The following is a 27744-nucleotide window of genomic DNA, read 5'->3' as shown; positions in this document are numbered from 1 at the left end:
ACTAAAAAGAATGTAAACGCAATTATTTCTTCGTATTGTTTCCTGAAAATGACCTTTAAATCATGATAAGCAAGCTGGATTTTAGTTGTCCAGCACACCACAACACATCTGTATTTTTTTCATCAGGAATCATGCACTGCAAAAATAAAAGTACCTGCAAAAATATAGTTCTGATTCTATCTATCTGACTTTGGATGATCCCAAAGTTTGTGTGAGGTACACAGTATTGCACATTGCTAGGCAGTTTTGATAATTCAGTTACATTGTTGTTGATTTTTTTTTTTTCTCCTGTGTTTGTTTGCAAAGGTACAACAGACTAGGAAAACTCCACATACAAAAAGGTACCATCTGTTTCACAAGATCTTGTCTCTTGGTAAAGCAAAACTTGCAAGTGACATTCATTGACAACATGAGTACAAAAGCATGGTAAGGTAACCACTAAATTGCTTGGGAAGTCTTTCACACTTATCCTAAGTTCCTATGGACTGTGACATTTCCTCTTGATGACAATTTCCAGTGTGTAAAATGAAAGAGGTTCTCCTGTCCTTGCTTCAGAAGCTGAGCAGTTTTAAAGTTAGACTAAAGTCAGCACTGGATGTCAGATGAGTCAGAGTATGCAGAGCTAAGCTGCTCCAAGTTTCAAAATGTTCTATTTGTCCCAATCAATGCACATTAATTTCAACAACAAAAACGGAATGTTTTGCCAGGCAGTGATATTAAATACTGCTCTGTTTTGTATACCCACTCATAATGAACCATGTCCCATTTATTTATTCATTATTGCTTTTGGCCTTTGTCTTCTGTGTAGCTTCATCCAGCCTTCCAAAGTCTACTAAAAGCTATGATTGGAGAGAACACAACAAGCCAGCTTCTCTCAGTGGGACTGCCCCAGTTTAGGCTGCAGTGTGTTGAGAAGATCCCTCGTATCCAAGCCTTGGAGTGAGACCGGAAAACAAGACCAGCTTTCACTTGAAGTGGACAGTTCATTTATGCAATATCTGGCTTCAGATAATGAAAGGCACCTGCAGGAAAGCAAAAGAAGCTTTTTAAGTCATGCTGTGACAACCTCACATCATGGGGCCATGCCAACTACAGGTTGACATTGTCATATTTAATACTGATATATCAAAGGAAAGAGACTAATATTTTTATTCCTAGGACAAGTTTGACAAAACTCTATGTATCTGGGATTATACACTGTAATGATTCTTGAGCTGACCTCATTAAGAACATGTGTTTCTAATAGTGGAATGCCAGTGGTTATTTCATTTTGGACAACCCTTATGTTTTACCTAATGGCAATCAGGTTTCATGTCTCAACAATTAATAACATCAAGATGTTGTTGACATCACTTAAGAAAATAATTATGCAGCAGAAATCTTGCTCCAATACAACAATCTCACCAGTGCACTCCACTCAGCTTTGGAGAGAAGGAGCAGGCAGCCGTTTCTATCTGTTCATCATTTTATTAAAGACAGAAAACAGGGACAGTTAATAAACAGGTCCAGTGGTGCTCTTCCCAGTGCCAGCATCCCCATACTCACTTTGTCCATACTGTCCATACTGGTAGCCAGTGACAGGGTCCATGCTGTAGCCCGTGGTGCTGTAGGTGGGTGGGCAGTAGGACTGGGATGTGGGCAGGCTGTCTAAGCTCTTCATGTGATCCAACCGCTGGCTGCAGCTGGCTGACACCGTGGTGGTGGGCTCCAGGCCCCCAGTTAAAGGGGACAGGGCATAATCAGTTTGGGGCTGGTGTGGCACACCACCATGGTTAGTCAGGAGTCCCATTACCTACAACAAAAGGTCAGATGATAAAAAGGGTTAAAACAGGTGAAGAACTGTGCTGCTTACAGAGCTGCAGGGATACTCAAGTCTATCGTTTGATTTTGGTGTTTGAACTGTTATTTGACTGTCAACTACCAGAAAGACCCTAATGGCTAAAAACCAGTAAAAAATTATACCAAGGGAAAAAAGGGAAAATAATTTTTAAAGCTTATGATTTTTCCATACCCCATCTCTGTAGATGGTTATTCCTTGAGGACTCACTTAAAACAAGGTGAGAAGCAAGTAGAGACTCTCGAGCTATGATGTCTTGTATCATTGGCAAACACAGAAAATCTGTGAACAAGTTCACTATTTCCCCCCCCAAGACCAGCAGCCACTAAAATGAAATTAATATGGAGTGGATCAGGGCACCAATGGAAGTAAAAAGGATCCCAGCCCCCACACCACAATGTGTGGGGAAGGGGCAGAGCAGCCAGAACTCTGGCTGCTGGATGCCCTGTGTTGAAATGAATGTGACAGAGCAAAGTGCTGGTCTTATAACCAGTTCCCAACTCTGTCCCACTGAGTTAGAGGACACAAGGGGCCAAGTGTTCCAGGTTGCCTTCAAGTTGACTGTGACTTCCTTACTAAGCTACTTGTACATGAACAGCTATGAAACCAGTAGCCAAGATTAGCTGAAAAGAGATTAGTAGAGAATTCATGCCTGTCCCTACAAAAGCCCAGACTTCTGGGCCATAATTTCTAGTTGAAAAGAGGTAAAAAATAATAAAAGCACCTGTGCTTTCAATCATGAGTGAAGGAAGCTACAGTGTCAAGCTATTGTTGTACAAGATCACTCACATTACAGGTCAGTATCCCTTTCCTTTCCCAGCACACCTCTATAGGACATTTTGAAAATAACTGAGATAACAGCTCCTGCTGAAAGATGCTGTGACTCAAAGCCTGAGAAATATTTTGTGGCTTATAACCAGTGTACAGATTCTGCCAAATCATATTCACATCATTTACAGGTTGTTCTTACTCCAAAAAGACATTACAAATACCTGACAGGTGTGCTATTCCATCACAATTTATCTTTACTGCACTGCCTAAATGAAACTAAAAAGAAATTCTTGAAATTGGAGTCTATTTTGTAAAGAACAAATCTGTGCTCCTCTTAACATGTCTAGTCCCTAAAGTTCTGATGCTCCTTCTTGAGCTGTATTTATTTTCTATTGCAGAAGAAAAGGGATTATTACTGTAGGCAATTGGTAGTCCCAGAGCTGCCTTTTAAAAAAGAAATAAATAACTAAAGCTCCAGGGGTGATGACCTAAGTAGGAAAGATGTGTCCTGGTCTTTTATGTCTGATAAGGGGCAGAGCAAGAGGCAAATCCTGAGTACTTCAAAATAAGGCACCCTGATACTGGCATGAAGAACACAAAACACCTCCATATCAGATGGACCCAAGACCTCCCTCAGAAAAAAGAGATGCTAAGAAAGAAGTTCAGCTGCTACTTACAGCACTGGTATGTTTCATTTGTTTCATTAAACAGAAAAAATGAATTTAACTGATGGCATTTTGAGTGTTTCATAAACTGAAGCATTCACACAAAAAACCTGGATTCAGTCTATAAGTTCTTTTCCATTTAGCTCAAACAACATTTTCACTGCACAAAAGCTACTAAAAAACTGAGGTTAATAAAAAGCAATTTTAAAATATCACTGGAATCACCTCAGATCAAAAAAATCAGATTATTTGCATTAGCAAACTGCAGCATTTTCTCCCACAAACCTCTAAAAGCTGAAAATAGTTGTGGCCTCAACTTTTTCAGGCTTTTCAGGAACTAATTTTTAGAAGAAAATTTCTAAAAAAGTATTTCTATTTTAGATATTAAATATTTCTCTTATGCCTCTGGAAAGTTATATAGGCATGAAAACATAACATGGTTAATGACCTGACATTGCATCAGCAGGATACACTACCAGAAACTATGCTCATTTAGTCTTCGTTCATTTCAGTCCTTGTTCTTTAAAATTAACACTAATAAATCTAAAAGAAGAGAAGGATCCACTGAAAACATAGCTTAACTTAAACATTTACATTTAAAATTGCTGCTCTGAAAAATCTTTATGTTGGCCCAATCACACGTGCTCCCATCACACCTTGCTTTTACCTGCACTTGCAGGACCAGTTGTTGAACTGGGCAAATAGATACTTCACCAACTATGTACTTGAACTAAACTTATTTTTTTCTCTTTAATATTTTCAATAGAATATCACCTACACCATTATTTGGACTAAATATTTAATTATTTGGTCAAAAACTTTGGGACTGGAAGTTATTTTAAATACCAGTCTTGAAATATATACCTGGATTCAGATGTGACCACAAAACCCACTCCATTTTTGGTAGCATCTATATTTGGATAGAGATTTATCTTCTCCAACAAACTAAAATTAGTATTTGGTGAGGTTTACTTTAAAAGCTTTAAATGAATCAGATAACACAAGTCTTCAGGCATCTTTTTAGTAAGCTCATATGCACCTAAGAGACATTTTGGGGTAGACCTGACACAGTTCTCTGTCTCTCAGGTGGAGAAAACTCAAGTCTAAACAGTAATCATCTCAGAAATATCTTCTTCAGAGGCCTTCAGAATTATCCTGCAGTTGATTAGTATCTAAATAATTAGATTTTTCATCATGTCTGTTTTGAAAGCTATAAGGGAAGCAGCCTGAGGGCAGAAGGCTTTCATAGGGAATGTGCCATGACCTTATCACCCGTACAAGGAGTTACAGGAAGGGCATGGCTGACTTTCACCTAATCAATTAGAAAGCCATTAATGGGCCATGTCTGCAAGATGCTCAGCACCCTCTGTCTACTGGTCTACAAGATCTGGATTTTGCAGCCCAGATCTTCCGCTAGCATGGAACAGGAGAATTCTAAATTGGTCAACAGACTGATTGCTTTACAATAATGAGGGAAGAAAATAAGTTGACTGAAGACATTTACCATCCCAATTGCTAGAAACCATGTACTTCCCTCTGAGTTACTTTGGGAAAGCCAAGGTAGTAATTGTCATCCTCACTGATCTGGATCCCAAAGAAGATGAAAGGAAAATCAAGGGCTGATCAAACACCTAGCTGCTGCAACTGTTCAATTCTTTTTTTTAAAGAGATCCCTCTGTCCTCCCTACCCCCCCCAAAACAAACAAAAAAAACCCAAAAAAGCCCCCAGAAACCCCAACAAACCACCACCACACAACTGGGTGTATGGTTGTGGCCACATATATTTTGTTCTCATTAAAAAAAAAAATAAAATACAAAGAAATATTGATGCATCATCACGCATATTAAAAAAAGCAGTATATATAATTGGCCAAATAGCTCCAATCTATTAGAAAACAAAGGTGCAATTAGGAATAAGCAGAGAGAACACAGCAAATTGCAACTAAACTCTCTGCAGAATAGTTTTCAGAGAGTACATCCCAAGCAAACCAAAATATTCACTGGGACAAACCCCTTGCTGCCGGGCTGAGCACGGCATCACGAGCTGAGGATATAATCCAGCAAGAAGAGGAGGAATTGAATGATGAAAGCCTTAAAGATCATGTACACCACATCTGCCCCATTATCAGCTATTAGAAAATACTTCTATTATCAACAAAGACCATTAAACTGAGAAAAAGCTTATTCTATTTAAATGAAACATTATGCCAGTTAATGTGGTTGGTATTTTAGGATGCAGGACCTACCCTGGGCACAATAAAACTCTCATATGTTTTAATTCATTTACGCATGCCTGCATTTAATATGCTTTGTGACTGTGCCTGCAATTAATATGATATATGAGAAAAGAACATGTGCAATATTTTTGGGTACAGTGCTAGGTTTTTTTTCTCCTCCTGCGAGTGAAAGATTTAATGAAACAGCTCAAGGAAGGTTGTTGGCAGTTAACGTATTAAGTCAAACTGACAGAATCATGAGTAAACTTTAGTGGAGTTAATGATATCCTCTTATCTGACCCTGACACATTTGCAGCATGTAATTTACAGAAGCTCTGTCCAGGGAATCTTGACAAATGCTCCTAAAGATGTCAGGGCAATGTTCCATTCTAATGTAAAACAGATGTGGGTCAGATACCCTCATTCATCACCAACATTGAAAATTTCAAACTCCTTCTGAGATGAATGGCATAACCTGCTGTTAACTCTTTCCACTTTAGAAAAATCTCTCAAAAATCAGACTATTGCACAAGAGAGAAGACAGAAAGGATGGTTCTAATGCATTAGAATGAGAGATTTCAGAAGACTAATCAGCTGCATGGATCAATACTTATTGATCCTAGAAACATGTTGCTGATTCATTTTATATATTCATATTTCTGTCAAACATAAGAAGAAACTCAACAGAAAGCCTTTTCATGCCAAACAGCAAGCACTTGGAAGCACATACTTGGTTAATAAAAATAGGAGCAAACACACTGACTCTGAGTATCTGATGGTCTGACCTCCTGCACACTCATATCAAGTGGGACCTCATCTTGATTTCACACCACTAGACATCAGTGGTAGCTACACTGAAATTAGAGAAGGTTTACTGATGGATATTCAGTGCAATTAAGAAGATAACATGATCCTTCATGAATTATATTTTTATCTGCAGGAGATTACTAATGTTCACAACATTACCACAGTCTGTCACTGAACTTGTCTTTTTTCAAGTGCTGGTTCATGGAATCACAAGACTAGATAGGGTTATCAGATAATCTCTAGGGGTAGCCAACTATCTTGTTCCTGGTTGTATGGAAAAGCTGCAAAAACATCAGGACAAAAAAAGTAAACCAGAAAGCCCCATAAAGGAAAAATAGATATTTTGCTATTTTGACTTGGGGAAGGCTTTTTGCATCCCGACTCTGTACTCAGTCTGTTTTTATAAGAAAATTTTATTTTTACTGATGGCTGATGAAATGAAAGTCACCTCTAGAGGAGTGGGAAGCTTCAAAGGAAGAAATTGAGCCTGATGCATTTCAAAGTTGATCCATGGTTTTCTAGAGTGTCTTTGCTAAGGTTGCCAATCCCACTGCAATTTATGCTTTTCACTGAAACACCCCAGAGTTTTTTTAGTACCTTTCTTTGGAAATCTAAAATATAGAGCATAATTTCAGGACTCAAGTGAGAGCTTTCTGTGACTACTCACAACAAAACCCTCATTGGCATACCAGTCCTTAACTGAAAAAATACACAGCTATTCAGATTCCTGTTTATATTTCTATTTTGAAAATTCATTAAAGAATTAGAAGTTCACCATCATATTCACTAGGAAGGGCTAACTCATACTTCCACTCAACAAGTGGTTCAAATTCAACTTCAATGTGTAGCAAGAGTAAAAAAATATATTTTAAGGGCTGTAGTGGTGCCGAATACTCAGCCTGTGAGTGTGTATTTTGTACAAATTATTATGGAAGAAGATGGCTTAGTTTTGTGAGCATTGTCATCTTTAAAAAGGGTTAAGGAAACCAAGAAACTGAGATGTGTTCTATATTTCATATCATTTTACTGTTACATTTTTGTATCTAATATATTTTTTGTTGTATTCTAAAACTTTATTCTCATGTAATTACAGTACAATTGGCTTAGACTTCCACAAAAGCCCAGAGGTTTTTATCTCCATGTAAGATTGATGAGCTGCAAGAGAAGACCTATTAGTTTCAAAGGCTGAAGCCCACTTCCCCTCAAGATTTCCTGGCATGGTGGAAACGAAGGTGGAAACAGACCCAGAGACATAAGTGAAGGTGGATATTAGAAATGTAAGGTCACTTTTTTTTATTGCTGTAGTTATATTAATATATTTTATTTTATATATATATATTATATTCTATATATTTACTTATATTTAAATATTATCATATTTTAAAAACAATTATTCTTGCACAATTTCAACTATGAAACTATTGCACCCCATTTATTTGTGCCCATTCCTGACACAGAAATAATCAATCCAATTGGCTTAACTTTTTTCTTTTTTTTTAGTAAAAAAACCAAACTACAAACCACAACTCATGCTCATGAAAATTATATAAAGTGAATTAACTTTCTCACAAAGAAATCCCTGACCTCTGTCTCATGCTCTTGGGTCATTAAGCAAAGAGCTCTCAAAGCCAAAGTTCATTGTCAGAAAGATCCTGAGCTTCTCATTGGTGTGGGACTTGTACCCAGATGAAATGTTTCTAAGGACAACCAATTGTGTAATTCAACAGAAGGTATAGGAAAAAATAAAATCAAATAGTGGTTGCTCTTTTTTTTTTTCTTCTTCTGTTCCTCTTTATGAGGGAATGCAAGTTTTTAGCCACTGGTTCCTGTGTTCCCCTTAAAAGCAGAGCTAAAGACAATATGAATGTATCTGACTGATTCGACAGCTGCCATCAGATCCATACTTTGAGTTAATTCAAACCAAGTGCTCTCAAAGGCTTAAGAGAAGCCAATTGCCTAAGATCTATCTTACCAAAAAGAGTTACAGCATCATGCTGAAACTCGGGCAGTGAAATGTTTTGACAGTAGAAGAAAGAAACCTTGAAACAGCTTGCATCTTCACTGCTGTTCAGAGAAAGCTTGACATTTTCTCATCAAGATTATACCTGAGCTCCAGGTAGTGGCATGAGAACTGCAGACTTTGTTAGAGACTGTTATGATCTCCCACACAACCTACTCAACACTCAATCCACTTCCCATTTGAAACTACAGACTCTAAAAAATCTCTGATTTGTCTTTGTCATGGAAGGAGATGACAAGCAAGAGGGAACAGTAGATAGGACAACTTTTCTGAAGGACAAGGAGGAAAAAAATTATGTCCATGGGGGAAGAGGTTATGCATGTTTGTTCTCTTTCCAGGAAAAAAAACCCTACTAGTTAAGTCTGGGTATGAAATGGCAGGTTTCAAAACTAGCAAACTGCCTGAACAGCCTGGCTTGGAGAAAACTCTGCTGCTTTACCACTAGTAAAAAGCACATGACAAGGTCAAGGGATGCTCCTGTACAGCGGAAAAGCCTTTATTCTGATTTTAAATGAAGCAGTTCAAAATACTGATATCCTGCCTTAAAAACAATCTGTTGTGTAGTAAGACCATACACCTGCACTTGCCAGACAAGTGGTTTTCCAGTTGTTCTGCTATCCATGGAAGAGCTGGTGATGGCTGTTCATGCCAGGATCAGACAGTGACTTGGCAGCTCCATGCTTAAGCCCCCTACACATTTATGAGCACATAGATATGTTACTCCCTAAGAATTCTGTGTTAACAAATGTTTGTTAAAAGAAAATCTCCTGAGCAAGAGAAAACTAATTTGAAAAAGAAATACAATATCCCTATAAATGTATGCATGGAAGTGAAGGAGCTGCATAATAAGCATAAAACACACAAAAATATTCAATTTACATATATTACACACTAATAATCTCTGTTCTGACATTATATTTAAAGAGCTCTGGCTGAGGTGGCATGCTAGCAGTTTGCTTGCTTTTCCATGAAATACAAACAAGAACACTCCTGGCTACCCCTAACTCAGAACATTAATCCTCATCTTATTCCTGCAGAAGTCAACCATTTTCAGGTCTTTTAGACAGAGGTTGTCTCACTGCAGTCAGATAGCAGCAAGTAAACCAGTTAAACCAGGAGAATAATCCATCATCTGGAAACCAGCTGCAGTTCTTGTCTTAATGTTAAGAAGTGCTGAATAGTATTGGTGAGGTAGGACTCCTTCTAGTCTTATTCTTTTAAACAAGAGCAAAACCATTTTATTTCCCTGAAAGACAGGCACACCATGGAGCATTCTGCTTCCTAAACCTGACTAAATCATAGTCTTCTCTAACTTCCAAGTTCATGGCTAAGAAGACAAAAAGAAAATTAGAGCACCCTAACCCTCTCTCCTTCTCTGCCATTACCTCATGGTTACCTGAAACATCATCTTTGTCCATCATACTCAGAACAAAGTTAGAAAGAAAACATCCTGTGTGGGAAACAAAGCTTCCCCAGGGGTCCATATGTCAGAACCCCTCATTTGGAATAAATTGAAGTCTAAGGGGAAAGGGAATTTCAAGTCTTGTATGAACATGATCCTGTGAATCTTGATACTAGAATTTTATTATTTTTTTTTTTTGCAAGTTCTGAGGGCTGTTTTTTTTTAAATCACAGAGGATCTTTTGGCTTCAGACAACGCTTCCCCTGCCCCCTCAAGTAACTGTAAATTCAGCTTTACACTGGGTACATCCAGAGCACTTGCCTGAGAGGACATTAATGGGTGGAAACATTATGTTAATTGCTCACACAGCCAGATTTATTGTGGTCAAAAATCCACTGGCTAGCAAAAAGACCTTCCTTCCTTCTCATCTAAATTCCATGCACACATGCAGAGTACTACAACATGCCCACTCAGCAGGAAATCTCCTGTTTCCCTCTCTTGATGAAACCTCCAACACTGAACTGGGTTTTGACTTGGAAGCCACCTGGATGCCTGCAGGAAGAGCCCTGAGGAAGCCTGAGAAGGGAGGGGGTGCACTGTGACACAGCCCACCACTGAGAGGCATTTTGTACCCAGTAACATCACACGTATGTGACTGACGTCTGCTGCTGCTCTTTCAGGCATAAAGCACAAGTGCTGTTTTGCCAGAGTCCCACAGTTTGTTGCACATAATTTACATATTTGAGGCTGTGTCACTCCCTTACATAAGCTCAAAGCCTACACATGTCATTTCATAGACACATGTGTTTTCTAAGCCCCAAAATTGTTTGAGAGGAACTTCTGATAACAGCTCATGAATTCAGAACTGGTTTGGGGTTTTTTTTTTGCATGTTTGTTTGATGCAATGATTTTTATCAGCCAGTGAAATAATCATTCAGTTACCAAGAAACTGCTCATGGAAATGTACATGGAAATAAGTAATCTCCCATCTGCAGTCAGTGATGAACAAAACATCAGCTTTTATGTGATCAGCCTTCTCCTAAACCTGGTGGCATAAATGCAGGAATGGGCCAGGACCTCTAAGCACTGGGGTAGGAAAAGGTTTCAAAAGTCTAAGGAAAAAGAACAAAACCCAGAAGATTCATAGCATAAAGACAGGGCTGGGTGTAAAAAAGCACAGTAACTGATTAAAGACATGTAATCTATTCCAGGATCTCCTTTTGATTATATCAGACCTCAAATCAGCAAGATGTTGAGGGGACAAAACCCGGCCTCACTTTTTTGTCCCACTTTGACCAGACATCACAAGATTTCTATATTGTTGTTCTCCACTTCTGTGTCACAGACAATAAGAGCTTTGTGAAAGGGAAAGATCACATTTTCCAGAGCCAGAACCAACATACACTTCAGCTGACACCAACCACTTCTTTGGATGGATTAATACAGAAAGATCTGTACATCAAAACTGTGGAAGACTTGCACACTATGAAACTAGCCATTAAAAAAAAAGTGTTCTCTAGAACAAAATTCATTCAAATCTCTTTGGAAGCACAACCATTTGTTTTTCTGTTGGTATTTTTTCCAGAGGTTTCAAGCCATAAAGTTTTGTACCCCACTCTACGCTATAGGAATCTGTGAAACTTAATTACATTTACTGTTACAAAAAAGGGTTTATGAACTTTTGCCTTTGGGCAAAAATGTTTATTTCATTGCCTTTGTTATTCATTCTTTTCAACTCCAGTGCCTTTGAACTTTTCAGCTGCACAGAGTTATCACCGTTGCACAGGAACCAGGAACCGTACTCCCGAGATGCAAACCACAAGTTGAAGAAAACCAAGGAGGCAAAGATATACGAGTCGTTATTTTGGCCACCCTTTGTGCCATTAAAATCTCATTTTCTGCCTATTAGAATGCCCTCTGCCTGCTTAGGCAGTGGTGATAGTCAGTGATTAGTGTGTAATTGAGTATAATTGTCTTTTCACTTTTCATTTGTGTCATTCCGAGCTTCTCTCTGTTTTCCTAACTACTGAGAGGAAAAAAGGATAGAAAAAAGATAAAGCTGTTAAAACTCTCACTTTCAGCCCTGAAGAGATTCCTGATTGTAATTATAGATAGCATCCTCTTTGTGACTTCTCAGAATTTAGTGGACATCTCTTTCCAAGCACCTGGGCAAAGCTCTCAGTAATACAACAAACTACCATCCACTCAAGCTGGAGCTAATAATGTCAGCTTCAGACAGATGCTGCATGTAGGAAAATTCAACCAACCTTTTGACACTCAATTATCAAGCCAATTTATTAACATGATTTCCTAAAAGGAGCTCATGCAAATTAGAAAAACAATTATGGTATTCATGCATTTAGATATTGCCTAAGAGCAGTAATACTCCTAATTTATGTATTTATAACTCGATTAGGGCTCATCTCAATGTGTACTGCTCAGCCCTTGGAACTCTCCTCATACATCGTGCCTGTAATTTTCCTGGACCATTTAGTGAAACCTTGGTGAGGTTGGTGTAAAGAGATATTTTATTTATAGAAAACCTAAATAATCTACTTTCTGTGCCTAGCCATGGATCTTCAGGAAAATAGCAAATGCTATTACAAATGCTTGACAACTGAATGTAAACATAAAGCTTGCATGATTACATTATATATCACATGAAATTAAATAAGCTATGACTCTTGATTCAGCCAGTAGGAGAAAAAAAAAAAAAAGAAAGGAAGAAAAAAAAAAAAGAAAGGAAGAAAAAAAAAGGAAACTAGCAAACTGAAATCATGTGGCTTGTATAAAGAATACATTATGGTTTAAATTTGGCAATTCATTATACTATGGCCTGAGGGAATAGACTCTTTGGTTCTGGTATACAGCAAATCCTCTGTCTGAAAACACAGGACTGACCTGAGGTGAAAGGCCATTGCCAATGGCAGGGTTCATGGGATTTGAGGGCCCGGACGGAGGCACAAAGCTGTCTGTATAGCTGGAAAATCCATGCCTGGTGCTGGGTAGGCAATAGGCAGAGCTGCTCTCTGGGTTTGAAGGGAGGCTGCTTTGGTGTACAGTGCTGGGAGGGAGAGGCTGAGGTCTATGGACCGTGCTGCTTGGATCAGACACAGCTAGAAGCAAAACAAACATGTTGATGCATTTTCCTCATTTTTTTTCTGGCATAATAAGTTCATCATGTGAAGCTCTGCTTGACAGAATTTCATAAGGAGCTAAGTGTCAAAATAGAAAGGTAAGTCTTTAATGCTGCTAGATATTTAACTGGCCAGCTAAGTTACATAAAAATTCTTAAAAGACTGTAAAAACTGATACAACAGACACATGCCAGCTTCAGACAGTCCTTAGTGGATATATATTGTTCAGAATTGCTCCAGCAAAATTAAAAATAAATGTTGTATTTCAATATTTTTATATATACATACATATATATGAAAATCTTTAATTGTTTAGAAGACTGGTAACAGGCTTTCCCTTATTGGTCTCAGCACAGAAATTCTGCTGTAACATGTAGTAAACTTAGCAATGGATGGGAAAAGCCCTGGGAAGTGCTAAATTGCCTTCATTAGAACGTGGCCTAGCAAAGACATCCACCAACAGTTAGGATCCAAATCCTAAGGAGGGAGAGCAAGGAGAGAACAGTAACTTGTCTTACAACAACTCATCTGTAAAGTTTTTCTTGATCAGTAACATCTAGGGCAGCCTGAATTTGAAGCTCTGGTTCCCCCCTCCCCAAACCCATCAGAGTTCACATAATTTCTGGTCAGATTTATATAAATTTTTACCATACTGAGACTTGCTGCTGTCCAATGTGGAACAAGATGGTCCATCATCAGATAAATATTCTGAGTATTCTCAGAAGTTTCCAGTGCACCATTATCAAAAGCAACAAAGATGAAAGGATGCAGTTGCTGCCTCCTTCCCCAGTGTCCAATGCAGCAAAGGGTAGGGAAGTGTGCACGTTGCTTCACCAAATATTGCACCTCCTTTGTGCATGAGGCTTCTGTTTCTCTGGCTAGCACCCTCTCTGTGTAACTGGCCCTTTTATTGCAGCAAAACAAAACTGATCTCTTAAACAGGCTGCCAAGGTCCTCGCTGACTCAGACCCTAGATTGGCAAACACCCATTTTTCTACATTCGAGAAGAAAATGATTCTACAAAGGATCAACACAGGAACCCTCCAGTAGCATTATTTTAACCAAGTACCTGTTGGCTACTGTACCTTGGGGTATGGAGGTGGGTTGGTAGGAGGGCTCGGAGAGCTGGTAGGTTGGCAGAGTTGGCATGGCACTGGGTGGAAATCCTCCTGGGATCAGATGGTTGAAAGCCATCAGTTGGTTGGCACCTGCCTGTTTCCTCCATCTAGCACGGCGGTTACTAAACCAGACCTACAAACGTTTTAATTAGGTACATTTGATTGTTGTACAGTGAACATGTGTGCATCAGAAACAACAGCAGCACATTTGAAATACATTCGGGGTCAGAAGAGGGATACAGAAGATGCACACTGGGCTCAGAGCTCCTAGATGAGAAAGGAGCCTTTGGCATCCCTTCCCACCATTCAAAGGAGAGCAGACAGGAGTCCCAGACCTTACCTGCCTCTCAAATACCACCTTCTGAGGAACAAGCTGACTACTGCTTTCAAGCTTTTGTGTTTTTAATAGCTCTCAGTCGTGGTCTTTATTGTGCCAGATTTAAGGAGAAAGGGAAAATACCTCTCCATTTGATCTAAGTGCCAGCCAAACCTATGTGGTCTGGATAGTATTATCTTTATATTTAATTTGCTAGCAAGGCAGCAACATCATTTAATGCACTATTGGAAGGTGCTTGTATTCATGGTGGGATACTATATTGCCCTAATGATCAACAGAACTGTAAGCTTTTAATTTGAAAAACACAAGCCCATGTACAAAACACACAAATCCCTCCCAGAAATTTTTGGTGTATTCACATGTGTACAAAACATCTCTTAACAAGCTTGACATTAGCAGTAGATGAGAACTGCAGTACTAGATTAGCATTTCAGAACCACTTTGGAATCTGTTCCCAGGACAGGGTACCAAGCAGCTGGGGTTTGCATTAGTGGAACATTTTAGCTATAAATCTGCTTTCCTTCACGTCATTCTCAGTTCATGTTTTAAGTTTTCTGGGTCTTGGATGGCTCTTATTGACTCCAAGAAAGAAGAGGCAAGACCTCACAAATGCAGATATAATAAGGGTTGCAAACCACAGAAATTAATAGAGATGCTGTAGCAATTACACATGCCACAAATGGGAAAGGTAACTGGCCCCAGCAGGGGTGCCTGGACCAAGGTGCATCCACACTACCCTGCTGCAGGCTTAAAGCGATTTCTAGATTACAGCACTCAGGTCCATGAGGTGAACCCCTGCAGAAAAGAAAGGTTGTTTAAGAGAAGGGAGGCTACACACATTAGTAAACAAGCAGATAATTACTCATAACTGTACACCCTGAAGCAACTGCAATGATCCTCTATGACTACTGTCAATTAAATAAGACCTTAACAGAGAGTTAGCATCTTACAAAGTACAACTGGGCAGCCTGTAAGGCAGCACCTCAGCTGAGGAGTCACAAATAGACATATTTATAAAAGTAAGCAGGGTCTCACATCTGCCCTCCATTCTGCAAACAGCCTGGGCTGGCTTATCAGTCAGCACCACAGACTGGAATTCTAGGTGTAACATCATTTGCAAAACCATGAGTAGCCCTTCCATAAGAGCATAACAACATTTTGGACTGCACTCTTGGCTGCTTCTCTGCTTGCTGTTTCAGAGCAGGAGTGGTGGGACTCAGTGGGCCATCTGGTTTCTGATGTGGGCCATCTGCCACCATGTAGCTTGATCAGGCTTCATCCTCTTTTCAGAATAGGATGCTCAGTCCACACAGCTGCCTCCTCCATTGGCCACAACAGCCACTCCTCAATTACACACTCCAACCCCAGCTCAAGATTTAGGACAGAGGGATAGATGAAGCCTCTCTTCTACCTCAGGAACCCCTCTCATGTTTTTGCTAGATGCACTAACCCTCCACACAAACTGGATCTGAAAGCAGCTGGGACAAGGCACAGATCTGCAGTTAGAAGTAGTTGAGGATGGGTCTAAATTCAGCGGGTTGGTTTTTTTTCATCCTATAGAGATCTGTACCCTTTTTCAACTCTCACTATACCCTTAAATTCTCTCACTGACTTTTAAGTAAAAATTTTTACTCCTCACAGACTCATTCCACCTGCTTACATCTCCCAGAGCCCACCAGTCTCTCATCCTTCAACACTTTCTTTTGAAAATTACCAAGGAGAAGGAAAAAGAGGCAAGACACACTGAAGAGGCTTTGCTAAAGAGCACTTAAGGATAATGGAGGTCAGGGAGGGAGCAGGGAACAGCAAAGGGATGTTGTAATTAGCCTACCCAGGTCATTAACTATGGCTGTCTCTGTGACACTCTCCCTTCTTCAGGTCAAGAGGGTTATCTGATGATCTTCAAATGCTTTGGGAAAGCTGACTGAACTACACTACGTGAGGGGATTTCCCCAAGGCAAATGAGGCATCGAGATTTTGTTTTCTCTCCAGACAAGCATTTGCCTTCAAGCCCTATATCTTTATAAAAAGAACCAAATCACAAACTTAATTCAACAGCAAGTGATTTGCAATCAAGCCAAGGTTTATGCTTTTATTTACACATAGATTTTGGTTCATTTTATAGACTTGCATTTTCTCAGAACTGCAGAAACGTGTTAAACATCCCCAGAAGGGATGTACTCAGTGGCATCCTTGCCTGCAGAAGCCCTGGGAGGAACATACTTGTGCAGAGCTCTGTTGCCACCTGGAGCCACGTTAGATTATGTGGGACTCTGGGCGTGCAGGAGCCTCCTTGGGCTGTGCAGAAACAAGAATGTGTATTTAGCACCTCAGTCCCAGGGGACATGCTACCTGCCTGACTCCTGCACCACAGGCTGCTGGCACAACTGTGGCTCCAGGCTCATCACTTGGGCCACTTCCACTCCAGCAGCAGCACCTCTGTCACTGGCCCCAGCTTTTTACTTTCCCTGAGCAGCAGGAAGGCAAACAGCACCTGACTAGCACCAGCATTAATCCAAAATTAACTCATTAACACATTCAAAACCACTTATTGCCACTGATAATCACCCTCCATTTTAGAGGCACATAAAATATAAAAACAAACCAAACAAACAAAACCCCCACTCATTTACAGTAATCCCCAGGAGGCTGAATCACACAAATATACTTGTTTGCCTTTGATTTTAACAGGCTTTGGACCAACCTTGGTAAAAATACTAAAAATACTCTATCTTTAAAATGACCATAAGTGTGGCACCAAGTCTACTATCACGATTCTTTCCATATGATCACACTGAAGATCCCTGTCACAACACCAACAAGAAATAAAGTAACAGTAAGACAAGAATAAAAAATACAAACAGAATTATTTGGAAATCTTAACAACCTGAAAATCTGTTTCGGAAAGTCAAGGAAAAGTTATGCAAACATAAATAACTCGAGCCTAAATATTTTATTTACATATTATATAATGTTTGCTAAAATTAGCCAGACCCCAAACTTTATGCAGTAGCAGTTACACCCTACCTATGTTTAATGAAATTAATTTATATATTTCATTAATGATAGTACCTCAAACTATTTTTGGCTGCCTTGATTCAGAAAATTTTTGCAGATATCCTGAAGAAACCACATGTACTATTGTCACCAATTAAAGAAACCTAGAAAGATTTTGCCAATATCAATCCAAGACTCAAAAATAAATCTTGTCACAGCAAGCCAAGGTGTCTTAGAAACTTATCTTAAGCACCTGGGGAAATATTTTCTTTTGTTTGTACATTTCCCACATGATGGAAACACAATGTCATCTCGCATCCAGCACATTCCAACAGCATGAAGAGATCCTCATCTTGTGTGTGGCCTTTTCAGATCTAGCAGGTTCTCTGTAGGAAGCCTCTGTTCTCCCTTCTGGGAGGGCAGCAATCATCACCTGGGTGCAGAGGTGCTCAGAGTATAACAAAGCCCCAGTGTCCTACCATCAGAAAGCACTGCCCTGCAGAAAGTGTAACAGAAATCCAACTCTAAACTCTCTACATCTGCTTAACCTGACAAACTAAGGCATCTTTTGTTGCCTCCATCAGCAATGGCACAGTGGAAGGCAAACCAACCTGAGACAGTACTTCAAATCCCCACTACCACCCTAATTCCCCCATAGGAAAAGCAGGGGTTGAGCAAGATGCTGTATTTTGAAGACTCAAAATATATTTTTCTTCCACCAACAGAACTGTGCCTGAAGGAATATGAGCTACTCATGTTGGTGGATCATGCAGGAGCTCTAAATCAGGTCAGCATCGTGCTTGGTGTTGTGAAAATGCAGGCCTGGGCAGAGGAAACATGACTTGTCTGAGGGACTCAAGCATCCCAAAGCACTGGCTGCACCAGAAGCCAAGTCACACTCATTTCAGTGAGGCTCTGGCTTCCCAGTTTCTATACCAGTTTCAAAGATGGAATGTAAATGGCCCAGATGATTTGGAAGCAAAATAGACCCAAGTGTCTTGCCAAAATTCACATCTCAAGAGCAGAACTGGAGAGGATGGAATTCAGAGCCCCAATAAAAAAAAAAGATAAAATAGTCCTTTAAGGGAAGTAAGCATTAGAGGATCCAGTTTTTCAAGCATCTGGAGCTGGACTGACCAAAAAAGAAATCACTCTGCAATAGAACATAAAAAAAGTCTTTTACATTGTGATGTAGAAGGAGAGGAACTAATAGGTTTCTCCCATTTCTATGCTGTCATATCTAAAGCCTGCCTTTTATTATCATTTTTTCTTTAAGTAGTTTTCAAGTGATCATGCCAACATCTTATTTCGTTGATCTCAACAGGATATTCTTTAAAAGATGCATTTATTCACTTGGGAACACACTTGTGTAATTAGCCTTGACATTTCAACAGTCTGATCATAAACACAGAGTGCTCTATGTGCTTTTAAGGCAAAAAGATCTCTGATCCAACCAGGCAAAACATTTGAAATGTGAATTTTGCAGGAAACCCATGAATAAGTTGTTATACAGAGTTCTGACCACTGCAAGCATGAGTGCCAAAACCACACAAAGTCAAAAGACTGATGTATTGTTAACAGCACTTCTAATTTTAGAGAGAGGGGGTTTTAGGGTTTTGCCCCTTTTGCCTTTTGGTAACTTTCATGGTAACTCCCTCCCCCACCTGCTGCTACTCCCTGTCTCTCTTTTTTCCCAAAATTCACATGTTTAAGCTAAAGTCTGATCATGCTGGAAGCAGGAGCCCTTGCTGGGTATGCCATCAGGGACTGATGCCCAGAAGCACTGAGGTTCCCTTGAGAAGAGGGGATGCTGAAGAAGGAAACTGGTAATGAAGCTGGGCTGCAACAGCCCAGACAGAGCTGCCTCCAGGACCTTCACACAAAGTGACAGTGTCACTTCTGGAGACACCCAGCACTGCCTGTTCCTGTGCTTCCTGTTGATGCTGGACCTACACTTAGCTCAGCAGCCCTCAGAGCAGTCTGTGCAGGCACTTTCGGGAAAAAAATATTTTTCTTCTCTTTTTGCAGAAGGATGAATTTCCATCCTGGTTCAACATAGTATCAGATGAGCCCTGGGGGGAGCACTGCCAGGGACCAGAGAAAGTAGAATCATCTTTTCATCAACAACAAGAGGTTGGTAAATGAGCTCCACTGCTGTATCTGCACACCCCCAGCCTCAGAGGAATAAGGTACACTATGCAGGCACAGAGGGATACCATGGGTGGCCCTGTGTCCTTTCAGTGTCCCTTAGCAGAGCTGCCTGCAGGCTGAGAACAACCTGCAGTGGCCATCAGTGGGAACACTGTGAGGCTGCAGGTTCTTCATCTGCCAGGAGCTGTTGTTCCTGGTGATGGGAAGTCATAGTGGTTGGGATCCGAGGAGTGATGGAAACCAGAGTTCTTCTAAAACAAACAAGGGGGGTGGGAAAAAAAGCAAAAGCACTGCCACACACATACAAAAAAACCCCACAAAAATTAAAACACCACACACAAAATAAAAGAGAAAAAGACCAGACCAAGAAACCACTAGGCTGTGCCAAAAGGAACAAGGATTTCCAACCACCTCCCAGTGCGATCCAACATACTCAACTCTTGTAGGTTTCTTTGAAAAGACTTTGAGTCCGTCCTAAACAAATGCTTCTAAAACACTGCAGCCAAATAGTTCTGCAAAATATTGAGTAAGAAGCAAATTGAACTGTGTATTTATAAATTAAAGCACCACTAATTGAAGCCCTTAGGCAGCTGGGACCAGAAAGACAGAATCAAAATCACATCCCTTCTTTCCCTTTATATTTAAATGCCTTCTTGGGCCTGCATATGTTTGTAGTTGGCTAATTTACCCATAAGAATGTCTCCTTTACCCCAGGGGAAACGAAAAAATATCTGCAATTACAGGGTTATCTACTACAAGAATGCACATGGAGCTTTCTTTCTTTATCCCAGATATCCTACAAGAGGGACAGCCTCAAGAAAAGGCACAATTAATTCTCCATGACCCACATTGGGAATAACTGTAAATACATGCTAAAAGTTCTTAAATGTCCTCCCTCATTCCTTTACTCCATCTCCCCCTAGCACCGTGCAGTCCAGTGTACAAGCTCAAGCCATTTCAGAGGAGCTGAGGACAAACAGACTTTTTTTTGGCACAGGTCTTTTCTCCTCCATAACCTCCCAGAGAATACTTTTCATTATTTACTACTGAGAAGAGACTTAGGAGCCTAAAAGATTGCACTTCAATGCCTTCAAAGCTTACTATTAGCTTAAGAGTCACCATCTCTTCTCTCACCTCTCTCCTGACTACCTTCTCCAAACCATCCCTCCCCCTTCCCATACCACGGTGAAATGAAGAAAACAAAATATCCATGCACAGCACTTCAAGTTTTAAGAATTATCATTTACCTTTCAGCTACTCAAGACTTCTGAGCTCTTGGGACTTCTTTTATTTGCTGAAGCTGTAACAAGCTTTTTACAAAAGCTTACAAGATGATGACAAGTTTGGCACTAAAACATTCAACCCTATGCTTGTAGCCTTAAGAGATCTGCCTGAATTTTCCAATATTCTCTTTTCTTAATCAATATATTTTCTTTTTGGAAGTTTCCAACCCAGCCAATTTAACCTGGGATTTGTCCAAGAAGAACTTTTTGGGGACAGGCTGTACCCACATTTCATAATTCTTTCTGATTCCCTCTGTTCTCTCACTATTTTTTCACAAATTAAGACAAATATGAATTTTCCCCTTTGCCTTTTGGACTTGAACTGGGAGGTCATGTGCCAGCAGCTTCTCACTGCAGGATCTCCTGCCCCAAACGATCCCATAGAGTTTCAGGCACATCCACAGAACAAACAAGTCTCACCCATCACTTTTCTGGTCATCTAGGAATCCTGCTGTCAACACTGCCCCAAAAGATTGGTCTGACTGGACAGCCCTCTTTGGCCAAGGCAGGCTCCTGGCTCTTCACCTGCTAAGGCACAAACCTGAACATTATCTAAAAATTCTTTACCAAAAGAAGAAAGTAAAAGCCTACCACCACAGGCAATCTGAAACAAACAGCTGCCAAAGCTCACCCAATTCATGCAGGTCTAAAAATAAGCCTGATGTGGGAATCAAAATGTAGCCAGAAAAGATGCTGCTCACTTCCATCTTTATGGGCTATTTGTTATAGAAACCACAACTGTGCCACTCTGAAGCTGACAAAGAGCCCTGGAGCTTCATCTGCACCAGGGAAATTTCACTTTTAGGATTTGCCTTCCAACTGACTCAGTAAAGAGAGGGCACAGACTTGAAGGGTTTACACTGCAAGTTAATGATGTTTTTTAATGAGGTTTTCAACTGGTCAAGTAAAGCAGTACATGTCTGAGATTTTTACCAACAATAAATGAAGTTTAACTTTACACACCCAGGGTACTACAAAACTTTTTTCTTTTTTTTTTTTTTTTTTTTTTAGTAAAGGGTCATCTTAGGCCTTTGGGACTCTGCTTACTTTTACTTTTTGGAATTATATCTGATGAATGCACAGTACCAAAGAACCTTCCCCTTCCTGCTGCATCCCATATGCAGAAAAGTGCCAGGTGTCTCTGGAAGAGGCAGCAGAAGAGGTTGTGCTGCTCCCCACCTCATCTAGGCTCAACATGGGGAAGACAGACTTAGGGGTCCTTGAGTGCAAAGGCAATGCAAGAAGAATCACAGGGAGCATTTGAACTCCTTATTACACTCAATGCTGAAGTGTTTGTAAGGATTATAGTTCTAGAACTCATGACTCTTGCAACATTTCTTTCTCCAAAAGCCTTTCCTGTCCTCACAATTAAGTACACAAATAACATTCACAGTCCCAAGTCTGTTTTCAGTGGTTTGTATCTTTCAAAAAATTCCCCTTAGGAGATGAAATGTTTAAGTGTGATCTCAGCCCAGAGGCAACCTTTTACACCCCTCCTCCCCTTTACAACCAGCTTAGAAACATGCATTTGGTTATCCTTCAGCAGTGGGAAGGTGACAAAATAGATGATTTGGCAGTTCAAAACTCTTCCTTTCATGGGTGTTCAAAGACTGCCTTGGGGAAGAGGGAGAAGGGAAGCACGGGGGCAGCAGGGTAGAAAAAACAACACTAAATGTGAGCACTACACAAAGGGACTAAGGGAATAACAAGGTGGTCCAGTTGTGATCAATTAAATAACTTCCTAGACCACGTAAAACAACTCTATAAAATTAGTCCCTACAGCTCCAGAGAATAAAATAATTTTCTGGGCTTACCCAGACCCGGGATGCAAAGAGTTTATGGACAGTCCTTGATCAGGAAGTGAAGAGGTATTTGTGTACATACCATACAAACTTTGCTATCTCTGATCTCCATCATACTGTTACCAAAAGAGAAGTGTGACTAAGAAAGCCTGAATGCTTTCTTACATACATCAGTATGGCTATCCAGGCCCTCTCAGCCTCAAATCTCTTAGGGTTATTTTCTTTTCACAGGTCGTCTTTTATTTCATGCCCATCATAGGTGGCTATTTTAAGGGGCTACAGAGAGGTGCTGAATGCTGATAAGGCAAATCCTGTACCCCTTAATCCACTGCTAAATCACTCTGCCAGGCTTCAAGGGTACCAGACAGATGGAGTGCACTAGGAAACTGCCCACAGGCTGGCTACCTCAACCCCAGCTCATCTTTAATCCAGGAAGGTTTTGTTCTGGTATTTTAATCGTTGATTGACTGGGAACTTTCTTCCATGCTGTGTTAGGTAAAATATCCATATGTCAGAGGTACTGGGGAATTTGTGGGGCTGTAGATCATAGAAGTGCTGTGAGACAGGATGTGTCTCAAGGGAACCAAGGAAGCCATAAGGAATGTAAAAAGTCACAGGGTTAAAGCCACATTAAGACAGCTGTTATGTTAATGAGAGTTCTGCTTTTCTTCTAGCTGTGGGTCAATGATTTAGAAAAACACAAACAAGGTCTTTTTCATTTTATCCTATTTTTCCACTGTAGCTAACTTAGCCCAAAATGTCATATCCTAGATGCCATTTGTTTTGCTAGCAGGTCTTATCTTTATTATGTAGGAACTTCTTTATTATGTTTGTGAAGAGATGAGTCCCAGGGCTTGATCTGGCCTAACCTGGCCCAAGTCTATATATGAAACTGGTTTGCATGTTAGTAAACATGTTAAGAAAATGTCATGCAGTTCTGGGTCTGCCTTCCAGACAAATTCATCCAAGCATCTGATTTTCTCTCACAGTCAACAAACATTTAAAAGAAATGTGGTGTGAAGCCTTCTGAAAAAACCTTTAGCAAGTAAAGCTGAAAAAGTCCAGATCTTTCAAGAAAGATGCTCAGTAATGCTGCAGGTGTACTTGGTATCTAAAGTCCACAGAACATTTCCTATTGTTTATTTCAGTCTGCAGAGTCTCAGTGCCCAAGGCTGAGCTCTGAAGGCCAAAGGACAAACACAGTTTCACCAAAGCAACCAAATCCACCTGTATCCTTGGTTAGATCACAAGTTACCACTCATTTCTCTTCCATGGCTGGATGACAAGCTCCAACACGTTGCTTGCCACCCAACCATAGGCACAGTTGCCTGTAAACACTTCCAACTCAGATGGATTTAAACTAGTCATGATTTTCCAAATGACCCTCAGATGTCAAGTAGTGAAAGAGCAGCAGAGGAGTCTGCCCATGGCATGAAACATTTCACAGGGCATGCTTCTGTGCTATGAAACAGAATAAGAGTCCTAATCTGAACCTGAGCTCCTGGGTGCAGTTTATTCTACAGTTATTTGGCAATTTGCCTGGTCATGGAAATCTGAAAAATCCACCTTCATCTCTTCTTTAATTTAAATCAACTCCCTGCTTTATTCCTGCAGCATACTACTTTGTTTTAGACAACCCAGATGTACATGAAGTTCTGAAGACCTAACAGTTATTTGAAGGTGTATTTTCCTTATAATTAAAGGTAATAACAATTATTATTTAATAATTATTTCCTTATAATTAAGCTGACAATGGGGATAAAAGAGATATTACAAGGTTTAAATCAAGTCAGTTACAAAACCTAACCTAAAAGTAAACTGTAGATACTTCACCAGTAACCCTCCTCACTTTCATGGTTCTATAGACACATTGTCCTTTTTAAAATGTTTTTCCCCCCTCTGCTAATGCCTGAAAGACCCAAACAACAACAGATGAAACCAGTTAAATAACTATAAACTGGCACCACAGCTGACCTGATTACATGCAGAGTGCTGTCAAATGCACAAAATAAACAACCTGGGATAACAGACCTTCTTCTCCAGAGGCTCAGTGTTACATTCATGGTAGGTATGGAACAATTACTGGAGAGAACACAACTTTTTTTGCCCTAAACAGTTTGGAAACCAATGTCCATGTACAGATGCAAAAAAACCATAAGATTATAAACAATGTAGCTTCACATTTTCTCTCTACCCCAGGGCAGGATCACATGAGAATATAAAAGGACCCGGCATGCTAACAGAAAAGGAAATTCCCTTTTTTAGAGAGCTTTTAAACATGTACCTGGACACGAGCCTCTGTGAGTTTGGCTCTTTGTGCAAGTTCTTCCCGGGTATAAATGTCAGGGTAGTGTGTCCTCTCAAAAGCTCTTTCCAGCTCTTCCAGTTGCTCTGCTGTGAAGGTTGTCCTGCTACGACGTTGCTTTCTTTTCAAAGGTAAATCTGGTTCAGAATCAATGTCAGAGCCTTCGTCAGACTGGGATGCTGATGCTCAAAAAAGAAACAAATTAAGGACAAAAGTTAGCTTTAGTTAAGGGGAAAAAAGCAAAATATTGGATCACATGAAGATTTCTTCTCATATAAAAAGGCTGCTTTTCCCCCCCGTGACTCAGAACTGAGTCGTTAAACTTAAAAAAGCAAAAAAGTTCAAAATTATTCCAAGTTATATGTTACAATGTGCAAATGGACTCAAAGAATTGTCAGAATTTCAGCTATGAGTTTAGCACCTTTTCTCAGCCCAGGAATATTTAAGGACCTCTAGCAATCTTTATCACTAAATGGATTATTTGATTTCCTTTCCCTAACTAGGAAGCAACACACACACTTGTTCCTTTCCCTAAGCTAGTGAACAGACACCAACATTTGCCACAGTTGTCCACGTTGGAACTTGAACATTCCAACCTTACAGACACACATCCGTGAGACCTTCCCTATAGATCAACCACTAAAACCTCATTGCTGAAATAGTTATGGAAGTGGTTACAAAGGTGCTGCTAAAGAAATTAATTCCCATACACAATCAACCATTTACTTCATGTCATGTGTGTTATTTCTCCTACACCCTGAACACCATTTTACATATTTGTGTGAGTATATCTCAGCACATTTAAACATTCCTTCATCTGCTGCTTACTTGTCTGTCTTAGGACCACCTGACATAACTTTAGGAAAGCATCACTATTAAAAAGAAAAAAAGAAAGAAATAAACTTTGAGATGCACATTGCACAAAGTCCAGCAAGAACAACTCAGAGCAATAGTCTGACTTGACTCTTCTACTTACTAAAGCAAGGATATTCCAGGCTGTGTGATGGACAGCTTCCAGGGAACATTCCAGGACATGACTGCAGAATAGCCAGGCTGCACTGAACCCAAGGCCATGAACCATACACCGTGGCCTGAGTCAGTACTCAGGGCAAGTCAGGAAAAAGAAGACCAGGTCCATGAGCTAGGGAGTGGCTACCAGCTCTTGTCTTCAGCAGTTTAAAGAGCAAATAGAACCAAAAATCTTACTGGTTTTCATCTTCATGGAGAGAATAAGATGACACATACAGCCAGCTCCTGGCATCCCGACTTCTTTTCCCCTGTGCTCCCTTGGCCATCAATGGAACTACAGCTACAGCCCAGAAACAGCTGAACTTACATCTATAACTCTGAAGGCAGCAAAGCCTCTTCCACTACTCAACCAGATTCTCCTCAACAAACAGTAATGAACCTGAAAAGCAGACTTTCAAAGTCCATCTTCAGTTGCATCAGCTGCTGTCCCAAGCAACAAGCATTCCCTCTTCCTGGAGTCTTCAAGGGAAACCACCTAAAGAGGGCAGACACTCACCAGTGATGCTGAAACTTCTCCTTCAGTTGAAACACAAGCATTGCTCCTACTACTTCAATAATTCCAAATGAATTATTGATATAGACATTGATTCAAAATAATGATCTTAACATGATTTATTTGAAAGTAACTGAGAACACAAAGCCAGAAAGAAATCACTGTTTTCCCAAGCTCCAGCTAAAGCCCATCACCAGTGTTCATGTCCAACTATCTTACATTTCCTAAGTCACTACAGCTGCTTGTACTGTGAAAACATCAAACTTTCAGTCTCTAACTTGCATAGGAGTTTTGTCCCAAATAAGACTGGGTTAAGCTATCCTAATTCCTGAGAACATTGTCCTTAAGGAGGATCAGTACAAGCATCCTTACCCAAACAGTTCAGGTTTATTCCTTATTAAGCACACAATCTTGAGTATCCCGAATTGAACATAACACATTGCCTGAATCAGTGATAAATCCCAAATCTTCTGAGCTGGGCTTCCAAAGTGACACCTGCCCTCCTCAACAACTGCCAAGTTACCACCCTTCAGGATGGCTTCATGGTGTTGTTCAAGAAAAAGCAACACAGGCAATGTAAAACATAACTTCCCTATGGTACCCTCATATCCCATCACCCACCTCAGGCAGAACAGCTACTGCTGACAAGCTGGTCTGGGAGGAGAGCACAACAGCCACTGGTGTCACACTGACTAGTGCTGCACTCTTACAACACCTCATCTGCTCAGGAAGGTTCATTTGGAGACAACTTCTCTGCCAAAAGTTGCCCTTGACCGTCACCCTTACTGTTTTGGGGTTTTGTTCTGTACAACAACAAAAAAACCCCAAACAACAAGCCATACACACACTGTAACCAAACACCAACAAGCCGAGTATCAGGAGCTCTTTCAATACTCTTTCAGACTGCATATATATGTATAGAACTTCTTCAAACATCTACATGTGTGTCTGCAGAAAAACAGCTTAAACTGTAATTCAAAGTAGATATATAAACTTAAATTTCTGAAGTCAATCCCCTTGCCAGCTGAGCAGGAAAAGACAACCTCCAGTAATCTTGCTAAAAATATTTTATAAAGACTTAGCAAAATCCTGGGGTGCTTCCCTGCACCTTGCATTGGTGCAGCAATGAGAATACAGAACTGAAACACTGACCTAATTTAATTTTCATCATAGCTTTACATTTCATTAAAAAGTATATAACAGGCACAAAGGTAAAGCAGTCAGGGAAAAAAAAAAAAAAAAAGCATCCAAGACAATATGTCTAATCAATTACAAACCTTCAGAGAAAAAGTCTTAAAATTATAGGGAGCAATTGTATCAAAAATTAAATTATTAACATCTGTCTGATTTTTGTTGGTGAAATCCTTTGCCAAG

At 40.1% G+C, this 27744-nt stretch overlaps 1 protein-coding gene across 4 annotated transcripts in view; it reads right to left on the bottom strand.

The window, feature by feature from the left end:
* Positions 1-898: 898 nt before the first annotated feature.
* Positions 899-27744, bottom strand: part of PAX3 (paired box 3) — a 76925-nt gene continuing 50079 nt past the window's right edge. For 2 of the 4 annotated variants that reach the window (XM_030456148.1, XM_030456145.1), the window contains 5 exons: positions 24828-25027; positions 13941-14106; positions 12620-12834; positions 1546-1792; positions 964-1022 (listed from right to left, as the gene is read on the bottom strand). In XM_030456148.1, the coding sequence (XP_030312008.1) occupies positions 988-1022; positions 1546-1792; positions 12620-12834; positions 13941-14106; positions 24828-25027 (863 nt within the window). In that variant the 3' untranslated portion in view covers positions 964-987. Of the gene's footprint in view, positions 1023-1545; positions 1793-12619; positions 12835-13940; positions 14107-24827; positions 25034-27744 lie in introns of all 4 variants that reach the window. The other 2 variants (XM_030456144.1, XM_030456147.1) reach the window with 2 other exon arrangements.

Source organism: Calypte anna, chromosome 9 (assembly GCF_003957555.1).
Source record: "Calypte anna isolate BGI_N300 chromosome 9, bCalAnn1_v1.p, whole genome shotgun sequence".
Taxonomy (NCBI): domain Eukaryota; kingdom Metazoa; phylum Chordata; class Aves; order Apodiformes; family Trochilidae; genus Calypte; species Calypte anna.
The sequence above is the reverse complement of the archived record's forward strand: the minus strand, read 5'-3'. Positions and strand labels throughout refer to the sequence as shown.